The sequence below is a fragment of the Montipora capricornis genome, chromosome 1 (assembly GCF_036669925.1).
Source record: "Montipora capricornis isolate CH-2021 chromosome 1, ASM3666992v2, whole genome shotgun sequence".
In the NCBI taxonomy this organism is placed as follows: domain Eukaryota; kingdom Metazoa; phylum Cnidaria; class Anthozoa; order Scleractinia; family Acroporidae; genus Montipora; species Montipora capricornis.
This window is the reverse complement of record NC_090883.1, coordinates 51,126,227-51,141,226: the sequence shown is the minus strand read 5'-3', so window position 1 is coordinate 51,141,226 and position 15,000 is coordinate 51,126,227. Positions and strand designations below refer to the sequence as shown.

Genomic DNA, 15,000 nt, shown 5'->3' with positions numbered 1-15,000 from the left:
GTGAGACGGGACCTACGGTTTATAGTCCTTTATATCCGAGAAGACTTGAAAGTATAACCATTTTCGGATGTAATTACAAAGGCAGCAGTTTCTCCTCAGTTATTTTAAGGCCCTGCCAAGTGTTGGTCCAACCGGAGTCGAACTCACGACCTCCCGCATGGCAGCCCGGTGCTCAACCAACTGAGCCACCGTGAACGACGCAAATCAGTTATTGTCTAGATTGAAAACACGGACCATGCTCTGTAGTAGAACAGGGCAAAAGTAAATAGGCAATCCGAGTGAACCCAGCACCCGCTTTTAATTATCCTACTGTGTGATCAGTTGGGTCTTGTTCATATGGAGAAATGTTGTCCCGTTTAATAGGGCCACCATCCCAGCAGAGAAAACTTAAGCGATAGTTTACGTAACCCGGCAAACGGTGTTGCCCTGTTAAACCAAGTAAAGATCGAGAAATAGGCCTTATTCACGATAGCCGCCATGTTGGTTTTCAAATTATCATCCAAATTAGCCATGTGTTATGCGCGCTGGGGGGGCAAACATTGGAAAAAAAGGCAAATAGCGGAAAATCGGCTCCTCGAAATATTGAAATAATATTGCTAAAAGCACATTTTAGAATTTAGAATTAAGTACCTTTTATAATTTTTATAATTTTCGTTATCTGCTCATTTTTCACTAAAAAAAAGAAATTTGTATAATCATTCTATTTTACTACTTATGTGATAAACATTCAATGAACGTGAGACAAGTCATCTGTGTGGCTAAGATGTTCGTTATAACCTATCGAACTTGTGTTGTTTGCCCCCTCAGAAGTCGTGTAGCTAATTTGCATGATAATGGTAAATCCAACATGGTAGCCATCGTGAATAAGGTCTATTACCGTAACCCTATCTCGTTAACGCGGGTCACCATTCTAGAACAGCGATAATTTTATTTTTCGCGTAAAGGGTGCGCTACATGTTTATGGGATATATATGAAAAAAGAAACTGATGGGCCCAGGGTGGCTCTGCTGGTGAAGTGACCTCTCTAGACGGGAAAACATTTTTCATATCACAGGAGTAAAGCGAGCAGCTGATACTCCAATCTTCCCATTCGCGTGCGTGACACTAGTTCCGCTGACGCTACAAAGCTGTCTAGAATAACAAGAATTGATTGTTGTTGCGGCAATTTAAGGAAACTAAGGACAATTGAGACCATTGTGCACATAAGTGGACGAAACTGCTAACGATTGATGAAGACCGAGAGAATGAAACTAAACAACGTTGCCGAATAAAGTTGATTGTAAATTCTAGCTGTGATCAAGCCAGGTAACTATTAATTATTTTGTTTGAAAATGGTACGCACAATTGGTGATTGTTTTCTTGTCAGTTGGTGGTGATATCTGCAGTTTATGTCTAGTACTCAGTAACGAGTATTTGACCTGCCCTGTTGTGCTTTTCCCATAATCAGCACGGACAGCTCTTTTATCGCCGGCTCTAAACGCTGCATATCGATTACAAACTCGGTTGTCCAAAGGCAACCAAGCTGGGAATGTCAAATTAAGGATCGCCTTTGAGATTAATCGAGAACTGAATAAGGAAGCTATTTTTTCAACCACAAGCATTAAAGATATTTTCCAATCGCATCAGACGATGCCTGCCTGTGACCTGTTTAACTCTTCAAGTTGGGACTTAATGAAGAAAAATATAAATTGATCCCATCTATCTTCATCTAATTATTGGAATTTTCTGTTATCGAAGTATGCGGCAAAAAATAAGAGACTCAGAGGGTTTCAGTTCGCTTCGGATTATATAGAATTGGGTATTGGTGGTCTATGGAAGACCGCGATGTCGATATGGGAGGCAAGACTTGATGTTGACAATGTCGTGTGACGGTTTGGCGAAAATTATCGATGTCAAAGCACACGTGCACGATGAAAAAGGACTCAAGCGACTATGTTGAATCCCTTTTCATCCTTATCTTGTAATAACACTAATTTTTGAAATGTGAAAACTTCGTCTCCATTCAAGTTATAAACTACATAAGCAGAGAATAAGACAAGAAGAGTCTGAAACCTTTCAAATCGTGCAAAGAGAATTTTTGCACTACTTAATCCACTCGCGTGCATGAGAGTTCAAAACAATCCCATCATGATCAAACGCTTATAAATGACGTCTACTGATAAACTGCAGCTCAATTTGTCGTTTAGCAGAAAATCGCTTATCAGAAAAATTGGAACATGTTTGAGTCGATAAGAATCATAACTATTAACTACGCCTTGGTGTAAATGGTTTACCGCCATGCCTTGTGAGATAAACTCCAAGATAAATTCATGTCGGGTTGGTTAGTTTATATACATCTTCTGTAAATGACCACTAAGGAAAATGATCTGCGACGGCGGGAGATGGGCGACTTAGCATATCTCCTAGTTTGCGTTGATCTGAAGAGCAGTTTTATAACAAAGGATGAGCTGCAGACGCTTGTAAATTGCGTTATGTCAGAGACGAGAGGTCAAAAGGACATACTTGTACAGCAAAGAATTGAAAAAATAAGGCCTGTCACATGGAGAAGAAGGAGTGGAGGAGAAATTTAAAATATGTTTCATGATCAAAACTGTTCTCATGTTCGGGCCACTCTGGTAAATGTTGGAGACTTGAGAGAAGTTTGCTGTCGGATAATAAAATGGCAAGTAGTCTTAGAGAAATTGGCTCTTGCAAAAGCATTTCGTGGCCATAGACAGAGAGAATAATGTCTGAATGTTTTACCAAATAAATATAAGGTCCTCTTTGGCCCGCAATAGATCAAAGAGGAATTACTTGATTCTGTTTATTGTATCAAGCCATTAACTTTAGGATCGAGGCCTTGTGGCAGAGAAAGCTTACCTGGCTTGGTTGTTATCAATAGTGTGATTCCAAGAGCCACGAGGCAAAACAAGCGATCACAACTCGTCATTCCACCTTGGGCGATGTTTTATGGTAACCGGTGAGTCGTCTTGGGGCTTGCGTGGGAGAATTGTAAGAAAATGGCACATTAACATCAAAATGCTCTAAAATATTAACATTTGAATCCTTCGGTGGTTTATGTTTCGATCGCAGTAACAATGTTTACACTTACGAAGATGTCAATCTTTCTAGAATGAAGATCGAGTTGAAATGTGACAATGTTTTACCGTCAGTTCCGGTAAGTACCTAAGGGTGCATCCCCCCCCCTAATAACTTTTAATCCTCATTTGGGATTAATTAATCAATAAGTCGTCTCTCCCAACAATATCAATACGTCAACAAAAACACGCTTGCGAGAGTAAAGAAAATTATCACGTCTCCTCGCCCTAATGTTATGTAGCTTCTTCCAATTTTCTAAAATACCAGAGTCATGTTGTCGGCGATATTCACATTCCTAGTTTATTTGATACTTCAATTGTTTGATTAATTAGTTTAAAGAATTTTTTCCTGCACCTTGTCTTGCGCTCAATTTTTCTCCTCACCCGTGAAATTTAATGTTTTTCTTTATTCAAATGCCTATATTTTTCCGCACTTCTTGTAAATAATCCACGTGAATGGCGCCGCTTTTGACCTTTTGACCTGCGGGATGACAAGCAATGACAAATATTTGGGTGGGCACAGCCAGTCCCTGGTATTGTCTCAAAGGTTACATCACCAGTGACAAAACCTCCATTGTTGCATCAGATAGTTTAGACTTTAAATTCACAGATACTAGCCGGTTATGAGAATGGTGTCTGGTCATAACAGGGAATTACTTTACGTGGGTGTCTCTGTGTACGTGATTTTCTAAAGGATCGGGAAAGTTTAAATCCTTCGAGTTTTAGTGGCAATGAAGTATATATATAACTAACTGCAGACAGTACTGTTTGGCGTATAAAACCGGTACCGTAAAAAAGCCGTTTTTTTACAAATATATATTTTGTAAAAATGCAGCTTTTTTACAATTGTATATTTGTAAAAAAACGGTCCGATCACCATAACTTTCCAACGATTTATGGCAGTGTCCTGACTATTTTGTTTTCTCGTGCTAGCCGCATAAGTATTATTTATTACTAAAAATCACTTTCCCAAGCCTTTCATAAGTGCGGCATAATGCGAAACACCGTTTCCTTACATGTCACGCCTTGTAAAAATGCAGGAAATTTACAATTCAGTTTTGTAAAAAAACGGTCCGACCCCTATAACTTTCCATCGATTTATGCCAGTATCCTCAATATTTTGTTGGCTTGTGCTAGCCATATGAGTATTATTTTATGATAGAAATAACTTCCCCAAGCCTTTCATAAGTGCAGAAATTCGACAAACTATTTCTTACATGTCACGCCGTGTAAAAGTGCAGGAAATTTACAATTCAGTTTTGTAAAAAAACGGTCCGACCGCTACAACTTTCCAACGATTAATGCCAGTTATGAAAGGCAAGGAATAGTGATTTCTGGCAAGAAATAATACTTATACGGCTAGTACAAGCCAACAAAATATTCAGGACACTGGCATTAATCGCTGGAAAGTTATAGCGGTCGGACCGTTTTTTTACAAAACTGGTTTGTAAATTGCCTGCACCTTTGCAAGGCGTGACATGTGAGAAAACGGTTTTTGGCATTATGCGGCACTTATGAAAGGCTTGGGAAAGTGATTTCTATCATAAAATAATACTCATATGGCTAGCACAAACCAACAAAATATCGAGGACAGTGGCATAAATCGTTGGAAAGTTATAGCGGTCGGACCGTTTTTTTACAAAACTGAATTGTAAATTTCCTGCACCTTTACAAGACGTGACATGTCAGGAAACAGTTTTTCGAATTTCGACACTTCTGAAAGGCTTGGGAAAGTGATTTCTATCATAAAATAATAATTATATGGCTAGCACAAGCCAACAAAAAAATTCAGGGCCCTGGCATAAATCGTTGGAAAGTTATAGCGCTTGGACTGTGTGTTTACAAAACTAACTAAATTTCTTGCACGCGCCCTTGCGCTGTGACCTGAACCAAATATTGTCTCGAATTTATACGCTGATTATAAACTGATTGTGATGTCGACAATAAAAATCATGTGTATGGCTAACATAGGCTACATAAAATCACATCACCACGGTATTTCAGTAGGAAGAGCTCTAAGCTTTCTCCATCGGTTTCAGAAAGATAAATTATGAATGCACTGCCCGGCACTCTAAAGCAACGAATGGTTTACACTACTTGATGCAATGTATTAACAGTAACCGTTGTAAAAGCCGGTTTGCTTAATTATTTACGGCTTCTGTACTTGCTTTTTTCTACACACAGATATTTCTGTTCAAAAGCAGCTTTTCCTACAAATATATAATTGTGAAAGTGCAGCATTTTTACATAAAAAGCAGCTTTCTTACAATTATATAATTGTAAAAAAAGGAGCATTTTTACGTAAAAAAGCTGCATTTTTACACTTATATAATTGTAAAAAAGCAGCATTTTTACGTAAAGAAGCAGCTTTTTTACAAAAATATATTTTTGTAAAAAAGCTGCTTTTTTATGTAAAAAAGCAGCTTTTTTACACGGACCGTTTTTTTACACAACACATATATATATATATCCTCACAGTCGTACAACCAGCCTTGCATTATTATTTTGTTTTTATGAGGAATCAGCCTCAGAACTAGGGTAAACATTGTAACAAGAATCCAAGAATCCAGCTAAAATTGCAAAGTTCTCTTTACTGCATTACATTTTAAAACTCCTGCATGATAGAATCCACGGTAGTGCAATCTTGAGCAGGGGGATTCGCACAAACTAACTTTGATAGAACTTAGTTGTCTCGCGAATGTGGCAGTGCATGCGAACCGATCAATAGCCGGAAGATCATCCCATTTCTTCGGAGGACGTCCGACTCATCATCGTTGTTGAGAAGCAGACGAAAATAAACAGTGTTTTGTTAAAAAATAGATTATTTGATTCTGTTAATTGATTCCTTGATTGACATTTGATTACCTTAAGATTAGTAACATTATTAAGACCGGATAACACGAAAAAAGTTCACTTTTTCTGGGACGTTTTGCCAACGGATCTATGCTAACCTGTTTGTTCACCAACCTGTTTTTATATTTCTGCTAACCTGTGGTACCGAAGTTTGAGGACTGTTTAATCTACTGGATATCGTCACAGAAGTAAGTGATCGATGATGTGAGATCTGTTGAAATCAAGCGCCGTAGTCCGTATTTTATTTTAGTTCATAGAAGATGAAATTATGTAATATTTTCCTTTGTAGATCGAAAAAAAGACATTAAGAAAATTATACGATTTGAGTAATCCAGTGGATTATTAACCATTTTTGCCCGCAACAAACAGAAATTAGCTTGACATAGCTCTTTGCTACTGGCTAGTAGGATACAAAGAAAACTATTTGTAAGACCTTCCTCAGTGGCCAGAATTTTTGTAAACTTAAATCTCTTCATATAAATAACTTTCATTTGAACGGTTTATCAAATTTAGATTGGGGAAATCAATTAATTTCGGTCAATGGGCACAGTGGTGACCAATGGTGAGTCCTATTGCGGGTAACCTGCAGAACAGGCGAATTAGCGCCGGGTCAGCGCGATTCACGAGCGCGCGCGCGAAGCGCGAGAACTGTTCTGTTCTGCGGGTAGCTAAGCGATCTTCCAACGATTGCTGTAACGCGGGTTGCGAATGAAGCCTTATGCGATGGCTCTCGCCGGAAGCAAATGTTTGCAGGGTTTGGCGGCCCTTAATTCCTTCTCAGTGTACAAGCGGCTCGAATGAAGTCGAATTGGTAGCGGAGGTATCGTCCGTGATCTAAGCGGAATTTCGAGGCGATGGAAGCTTTGGGAACGAAATTCAATGGCCCTTTTACTTCTGTGATTACGTTTAGCGGATTCGTTTGGTGCCCAATCTTAGGCAGGAATATATAGAGGGAAAAGAAGAGGAACCAAAAACCACCTAAATCGCTCTTAATCGAGCCAGAAATCGCAACAGATACAAAGAAACACAAGACTGAAGCAAGGTAAGCTACTTTTTATGTTAAATCGTAAATATCTTTTTTCAATTTCGAGAAAAACCGTTTTCCCCATACAAAGCCTTAATATTGTTTCTACCTTGAATAATATAGTGCTGTACAGAAACTCATGTATTAAGCTTGGGCGACCTGTGGACAAACGGAACCAAATCCCATCTGAAGTCTATCCTTGCCTTGCACCTGACGTCATTGGCGGCCATGTTGGTGTACTGAACAATAGCGAAAAAGTCTTTTGGGAACTTGGCTCTATTATCATGCAAAACGCGAGTGACATTTTGCTTTTGTTTTGTAAACCAAAATGGCCATCTAATCACGTGAGTGCAAACCAAGAATATAAAAGACCAGTCTCAGTCCAGTCTCCACCGGCCTGGTCTCGGTTGTCGTTTGGCCGCTCAGTCAGCGTCTATCGTCAGAACGTCGTACTAGAAATGTATTTCTTTTAGGTGTCTGATGAAGTTGCTTGGTTTAATTCCCATTGGGATAATTAGGCCTTTATATACCACTCCTTGTGAATGTCACACCACTTGACGCCCACCAGTTTACTCGAGGCTGTTTTTTCCTTACTATTTTTTATTGCCGTTTTAAATAGCCTATGACTTTTTTCTTATATTCCTTGGCTTGTAACCTGTATCCAGTGTGTCCCCGGCTCAGTTTTTTGTAAATAAACTCGACCATTGCTTGCGGCTTCCTCCATTATTTGTTTGTTACTTGTCTCTTCTATACATATAATAGAAATGTTTTCTATTCGGCTGAGCGAAGCGAAAGAGAATAGAATAAACGGTTTTTCTCTTCCGAGTTAGGATCATTCCACCATTACCCGTAATCTTATCTTGAAGCTACAAACATGAACTCGCCATACGTAAGGTAGTACGCGGAGATAATGATCTTTCATGAATGCAGGAGTAAAGAAGACCTCGCCCAGAGCTTACGGCGAGACAAGTATGGTCAAATTCGTTTGTCCTTGTCACTTATACAAGCTAAATCTCTGTTCACCTCTACATGATACAACAGCAAAGGAAAAACCAGTATTACAAGAAAGCTCCTCCAAGGTAAGAGATAGGTAAGATATAGCTCGCTTTCAGCCGCAGAGCTCATCAGTTTTGCACACAAGCTAAGCTTTTTCCAACCAATCACATTGCCGTACGAAAAAATTGAGCTGATTTACCATGCCCGGGGGGGATTTTTCAGTTCCAAGCATAAGAAACCTGCGCATCTGCAGAAACAGCATAACTTTCCGCAGTGTTGACAGTTTTCGAGGAAATACCAGTTTAATTTATTTAATTGTTGGTGGTCCCATAAAATAAGGCAGCCAAAGGGGAGTTTTTAGCATCAGAAGAGTTCCGTGATGTTTGCGGAGGGCAGAGGGCGCCCGGGCCCTCCGGGAGAAGGCGTTAGTTCACTCAAACGCAGCAAAACATTTAGGGAGGGGAGGGAGAGAAACTCGAACAAAATTTGCAGCCAACATGTGTAGCGCCAAAAACAAAATGCAGGACGTCGACATTCAACTAGCTGTCAGATTGTATCCACGAGTTTGAGAGAATGACGCAGTATTGCAACTCAGTGAGAATGTTAGCTCATGTTCTATCATTGATGATTGACATAACAATATTCCCATTGCTTCAACCTTAAATTAGCATAAATTTAATTAATGTTCTCTGTCGTGGTCTTCAGAATCTTTGAGAATGAATACATTATCTTTTGATTTAAATTTCTTTTTGTTCTTAAAAACACGCAACAAACAACTCATGTTGTTTTCGAAATGGTGCTGGAAACCTTAGTGAACGAATCGCTTAGCGTCTTTTTCAGAGTTGCTTTTTTTACAGTCCCGTAAAGTTCAGTGTTGGTCCTAAAGTCTTTATTATGACGGATAATTAAAATTCAAAATGAACATCAGTGACATCTCGTTTGGCTATGCTTCATTGCATGTCTGAGCAGCAAATTTGCACGTTAAAATTCTTTCTTGTAGTACGCAGTGTTTTCTTCACGCGTCAATTGAGTTCATCGAGACTGAGTCAAATGTAAGCGCAAAATCAACTTCTGTGGGAAATGCCGTGTCTTTGTCCAGAAGAGTTCGCGTTTAGTCGCCTCAAACTCTCACACCCTTATTACAACGCCTTCGCAACATCACCGGTAAGCAGCAACATCCATAATTTTCTGTAACCACCTTATCTCTGTCGAGCGAATGGCTCAAGCAATTATGAAGATGGCGCTTGACTTACATCTTAGGTTTAGCGACAATCGCGAGAAGTTTAAATTGAAAATTGACCGCAGTTCCTGCAAAGAGTAAATTTACAAACTTAACACGCTTGTGGACGACTGAGTCTTTGGAATATTATTAACACGGAGATAACATGGGTATTTACTTACTCTCGTCAAAAGACACCAATTCTTTGAGAGTTGTTTCCCCAACGGCCAGGTTAAGTTCCTCAGTGACAAGCGACTAAATTTTGTACAAAGCTTAACGTACACTGATTTCCTGGAGGTTTTCTTCTAATTACCTTCACTGGTTCCTCTAATTAGGCTTCACGCGCGCTCCCAGATCACCTTGAAGGGCGATTAGTAGGAAATATTTCTTTTAAAAACTTCTTTGGTTCAATTTGGACAATCAAAAGCTTTATTTCAGACTAATTGAAAACTCTAAAAGTAAGGGAAGATCGTCGTAGGGTCCAATAACACAAAGTTAATTTATGCTAATCTGTTGTTCACTTGTTTGGTGGCGGTACATAAGATCGACGTTGAAATAATTGGACCCTATTCTGGCAAAACATACCAAGTACGTACAAACCATGGTTACACAAGACCTTTGGAAACCTATCGTTTCTCATTTTCATAATATTCATCACACAAGCATTTTCAATCTTCTCTGAAAATACCTTGGTGTGCTGTAGTTTAAACTATTATTTACGGTTTATGGCGCCATCACCCTCAAGTTCATGCGTTGCGAAATTATGCAGAAAGCGCACTCTGTATGAATCTGCGCGCTTCATCAAACATTAACCAATTAACCTCCAGGGATAAGCGAACTGGCTTGCTATCATTCCAAGAGAATTGCGAATCCACGTGCTTGCTCTGTTTTATTCTCTTCCTTCCTTCCTTTTCTTAAATGAAATTTCTCAGCTTAACAACTTTCATTCAGTTGTCATTTTGTCGCCTGAGCGACGATAAAACCATGACATTTACGGATTTACTGAAACCTCTGTACCTTGAAGTGCTCATTCAAATGGGACATTTGTAGGAGTTATTTGTTACTTATTGTGTTACGGTGTTCTCGGATGATAATGTCCTCTCGTCTCTTCGGTAAAAGCGGGGCCTTATTTGGGGTTATCTGGATACAAGATATTTAGATAAAAAATATATAGAAATACGGGATATTTGGGGGTAAAATTAACGAGATACAGAATATTTACAGAAGGGATTCCGGGATACCGAGCATCAAACTTTCGTCAAAACAATAAAATAGGTTCGTTGGTCATTATAGAAGGCACAAATAGTGAAAACGATACCTACAAATGCGATTATTTGCATTTGTCTATCAAATATATACAATATTTAACAATTATTGGACGAGGTTGAGCAAAAATATCGTGATTTGTCACGGTGGCGAGCAGATCAATTATTTGCGGAAGCCTTTGGCTTCGGCAAATAATTGATCTGCGAGACACTGAAAAATCACCATATTTTGCGATAACCGAGGTCAATAATTGTTTTATCATTCGATCACCGAGTTTGTTTTTTGTTTTTGTTTCCGAGAAGCCGTTACCCTGCGAGCAGAGTCTCTTTCGATCTTCCTAGATAAGTCGGGAAGAGGAAAGTAGACTCTACTCGCCGCCTCCACATTATTTGATTTGCCGCTCATCCAAAGAATTGGATGAGTCAGTCCAGTTTCGACTTGTCAAACCTGTTTTTTTTTATTTTTGCGCATGATCAGTCGCCACGCGTCATCAATATTTTGAAATTTACAACAGCGTGGCAATTTTAACTGTTAGAATTCCCATGAGTTTTTCCTATATGTGTCGGTTACAGAAACTAGCCTGACAGAAACCTATAAATTTTTCAGTAAAAAAATAAAATGGCATTTTTAAGATATATGGACTATCTTGAGTTTCCAATGAAATGATTCCTTGATTGTCGTGTGTTTGCCGGAGTTGTTCGAAAATATTCCGACTTCTTCTTCTTCTTCGTTTTGTGGCTACTGGTCACGCGTGACTGACACCGGATACATAAATTTTCAATTTTTAACGCATGCTCAATACAAAATGTGGAAGCGGCGAGCAGAGTCTACTTTCCTCTTCCCGACTTATCTAGGAAGATCGAAAGAGACTCTGCTCGCAGGGTAAGAAGCCGTAAGCGCGCGCTGCCTTGCAGAGTCGAGTAATGGCACCAATCAATTGGTTTCTTTCTCAGCATAATTACATTTGAAGACTTCAAATTGTACTTACAGTCAAACGTTTAATAACACTAGGCATCAACAAAGCTGAAGAAGTTCACAGTTTTCAAAGCGTATCCCGCTTCAGCATAAAATCTCTTCAGTACATATGCATTCGCCAACTTGTCCTTCGCGTCGATGACACGAGTGACTCTTCGTCTACCTTTCTTTCCTTGAGATACTCTCGAAATACGTTGAGTGCAACTTTTGTTCCTTTCTTAGTATTCTCACTGTTCTTTCGATCAACTGAAGATGTCGAATCATTCTCTGACAGCTCGGGGAACCGATCTGCCATTTTCTCAATCTCGTTCCCAGAGTCTTCGTTCCCCTTGACCAGCGGGTCGGGTTACGAGAGACTCTGGGATGATCCGTCACTATTGCGCAGGCGTAGGCGTAACGCAAAAATGGCGGAGAGAGTGGAGGATTTGTTTCACGAGGGCATGCAATTTTCTTTAGCGAAATTAGGATATCCCAACCTAGAACTGAAAAAGGAACAATATGACGTGTTGGAGCGATATGCCTGGACAAAAATCTGTGCTAAATATGTTACCAAAGGGCTGTGTTGTCAAGTGTTGCCAGGAATTTGTGTAACGTGGAAATGTAAAGCAGATTGTGTCGCTGTTGAATGCACTGATCCGGGATTAGTTTCAAATGTTAAAGGACTGTCTTTGTTTTGTATCGTGGAAGATGAATGAGAGCGAAACACCAGACTCTAACACGAGATTCTTTCCAAAAGAATAAATTATTCTTTTAATCATAAAGCTATGTCTTCGTTGAAGGATCTTTCACGTTAGATTCTTCGTCACCAGAGAAGGTTTAGGATTCTTTTCAAAAGAAGATGAGTTCTTTGGGTAATAGTTTCCTTGCTGTTCTAAAGAAGTAGAGGTCTTAAGGGAAGTATCATTTTGCTGCTTTTCATTATTTTGTATAAAAAGAAAATGACTGTTCTTCACCAAGTAATGACAATTTTTGAATAGAGATGTATACTTCTAGTTGGATAAACATGTTGGTTTTTAGAATCCATGAACATATAATGTGCTTTCCAAATTTAGGAAATATATATACATTGTACATACATACACAGAGCAATACATACAAGCCATAATCACAAAAACAACTCTGTTAAATTTCACTAAAATAATTAATGTTGCAGAACAAATAACTTAAAAGCCTGAAAACTCTAATGATTTCGAAAAATCTATGCAACATGAAAAAATCAGCCAAACTATTTAGCAAATGAGATAAGTCCATAGAAATGAAAACAGCTTGTAAGCACAAACTAACATGCAATAGAAATTCTCTTGAGGGGATGGTGTACATCTTAAAGTGAGTGAAATGAAATAAATGAAAAGTGTTACACAAAAACAATTTTTGTAATTAAAATCGATCACTGTCCATTTTCCTTATATCACTTCTATCCCAACAAAAAAAATTTAGCCGATATGGAACTAATTCAATGCACACACCCAAAAAACCAGCATTAAACAGGGCTGTCATTAAATTTTCAGTTGTAATATAACAAAAACCGATTCTAGTTTTCATTTCCTTCACAATGTGAGCTCAGGGTGACAATGTGAGCTCAGTGTCACAATTTAATTGACAACATTAGTAATAGTACAAATTACTACATAACATAACATGGTTTGACATGGTCATGTTCTGTACTATTTCTCGCCTGTTGTGTGACAAATCAAGAAATGGACTTGGTGTGTTTACGTGTCAGGGTTTCCAATAAGTTTTAAGGTAGAAGGGACCTTGTGACAGAGTGAGCGGGCACCCCTATATGATTATAGTCTGACTTTTGATCTTGAGACCTCCTTTGAGCAATGGCATGTACTGTACTCAGTGTTGACGGGTGCTAGTACCCAGGTCCCAGTTTCTAATAAAACCCCTCCATGTAGGTTAGTTCAAGCTCCCGTGGTGGTGCAACTGTTAATACATGTAATAAGAGGCTATTAACTTTAAGCTAAAAGAGTAGAGACACCTTTTCTATACAGGGCATTTTTTTTTTTGACGAATGCTAAGTACATACTCTCATGAAACTCAGTGCAGACATGTTGGCTTTCTTGGATACTCTAAGTTAACCAAGTAATGTACCCCAAAAAGAGCAGAAAGACTCTGCTTGTATGAACTTACTTCCAGAAGAACCTCATTGTCAACAATAATGAAAAGCTGTTGTTCATAATCGTCGGTCTCTGGGCACAGCATATGAACATCCCCACTTAAAACTGTTTAATTCACATAATCGTTTAAGTAACGTTGCAAATTCCTTTGGGAAAGCAGAGAGATGCTCACCGAAAGGTCAATGAAATTATGTATCAAGCAAAATAAAAACTGCAAAAGCCGAAACTTCTTCATGAGGTAAAGAGTCTCTCGTAACCAGACCCGCTGGTCAAGGGGAACGAAGACTCTGGGAACGAGATTGTCATTTTCTCACAAGAGCGTGATGTCAATTGCGCATGAGCAGAATATTATTTGCAGCAAGACACTTATTTGCAGGCAGTTATTTTCAGGTCACGTGGTGGGCTCTCGGCTAATGAAAAGGAAGGACAAAATACATCGAATGATAAATACCAATATCGGCCTCCTCATAGAATTTCGAAAATATTGCGCGCAACGAACACATCAGTAGTAACTGGCATTCCTTGGATACAAACCACAGGAATTAACGGGATACGGGATATTTAGACCAAAGATTTATGGGATACTAACCCTACCCACCCCCCCCCCCTCGCCCCTCCCCCCAATGGGTCCTCAAAAGCTGAACTCCGCGAAATGTTCTAATAAACAGAAGGTGTTTTGCGTTCAATTCTCACTTGAAAAGAGCTTTCTCTTTTTCCTAGTCTTGGTGTTCTTGTACCCTTCAAACTTGATGATGAAAAGTGAACAAACGTGTATGTTGAAATATAGGTCAAATCCAAAAATGTTTCTCGAATCTGGCAATTTTCACTCAAAAAGCTTTAAAACCAAAGTGAACACACCATAGCACCAAACGGTTTTTAACCAAACGGTGTGGCCGTCACGTCACGCATTCGCACAACCATTTTACCTGGTTTATTGGCAGCCCATTCTCGTCGCCACAGTCCGCTTTTCTTTTGGTCAGCACCAACTTAACAGGCGGGTGTTTTTAACAATCTCTTTAATTCTCATGTGTCATTTTTGTGCTCGTAATTTTTCCTCCTAAACGAAGTTAGTAATTAACGACATTTAATTAATTTTAAATGTCAAACTTACCCCATCCGCGCAAATTTATTCACATAGCCACAAAGGAAAATAGTGTCTATTTACGATAAACTTCTAAGAAGCAGTGACGTAAGGCTTGCATAATCATATGCCTGAGATTTAGCATCGCTTTTACCCGCAAACATCAAATGGCGACAGACTGATTTTATGTCTTGCCTGTTAAACCACAGATCGAACAACTGCTCAAGAAAAGAGAGTCAAATTAGAATGATAAGAGGTTTTTCAAGATTTCATGACAAGACACAACCTACCATTTACAGTTTGCCGTCTCACGTAACCTGATACTAAATCTTTCCATTAGGGAGTTTAAGAAAAGATGTCGGTTACGGCAGCGACAGCGTCACAAA

The 15,000-nt window shown here is 39.1% G+C and overlaps 2 protein-coding genes across 2 annotated transcripts in view; one reads left to right on the top strand and one right to left on the bottom strand.

Moving 5' to 3' along the window:
* LOC138016227 (adhesion G protein-coupled receptor E1-like) overlaps nucleotides 1-3,145 on the bottom strand; it is a 30,396-nt gene extending 27,251 nt beyond the window's left edge. Inside the window, exon 1 of the mRNA XM_068863395.1 lies at nucleotides 2,860-3,145. Within this exon, the coding sequence (XP_068719496.1) occupies nucleotides 2,860-2,929 (70 nt within the window). The 5' untranslated portion in view covers nucleotides 2,930-3,145. The remainder of the gene's footprint in view (nucleotides 1-2,859) is intronic.
* Nucleotides 3,146-8,906: 5,761 nt separating this feature from the next.
* Nucleotides 8,907-15,000, top strand: part of LOC138047865 (protein rolling stone-like) — an 8,702-nt gene continuing 2,608 nt past the window's right edge. Inside the window, exon 1 of the mRNA XM_068894566.1 lies at nucleotides 8,907-9,114. Coding sequence (XP_068750667.1) covers nucleotides 9,031-9,114 — 84 coding nt within the window. The 5' untranslated portion in view covers nucleotides 8,907-9,030. The remainder of the gene's footprint in view (nucleotides 9,115-15,000) is intronic.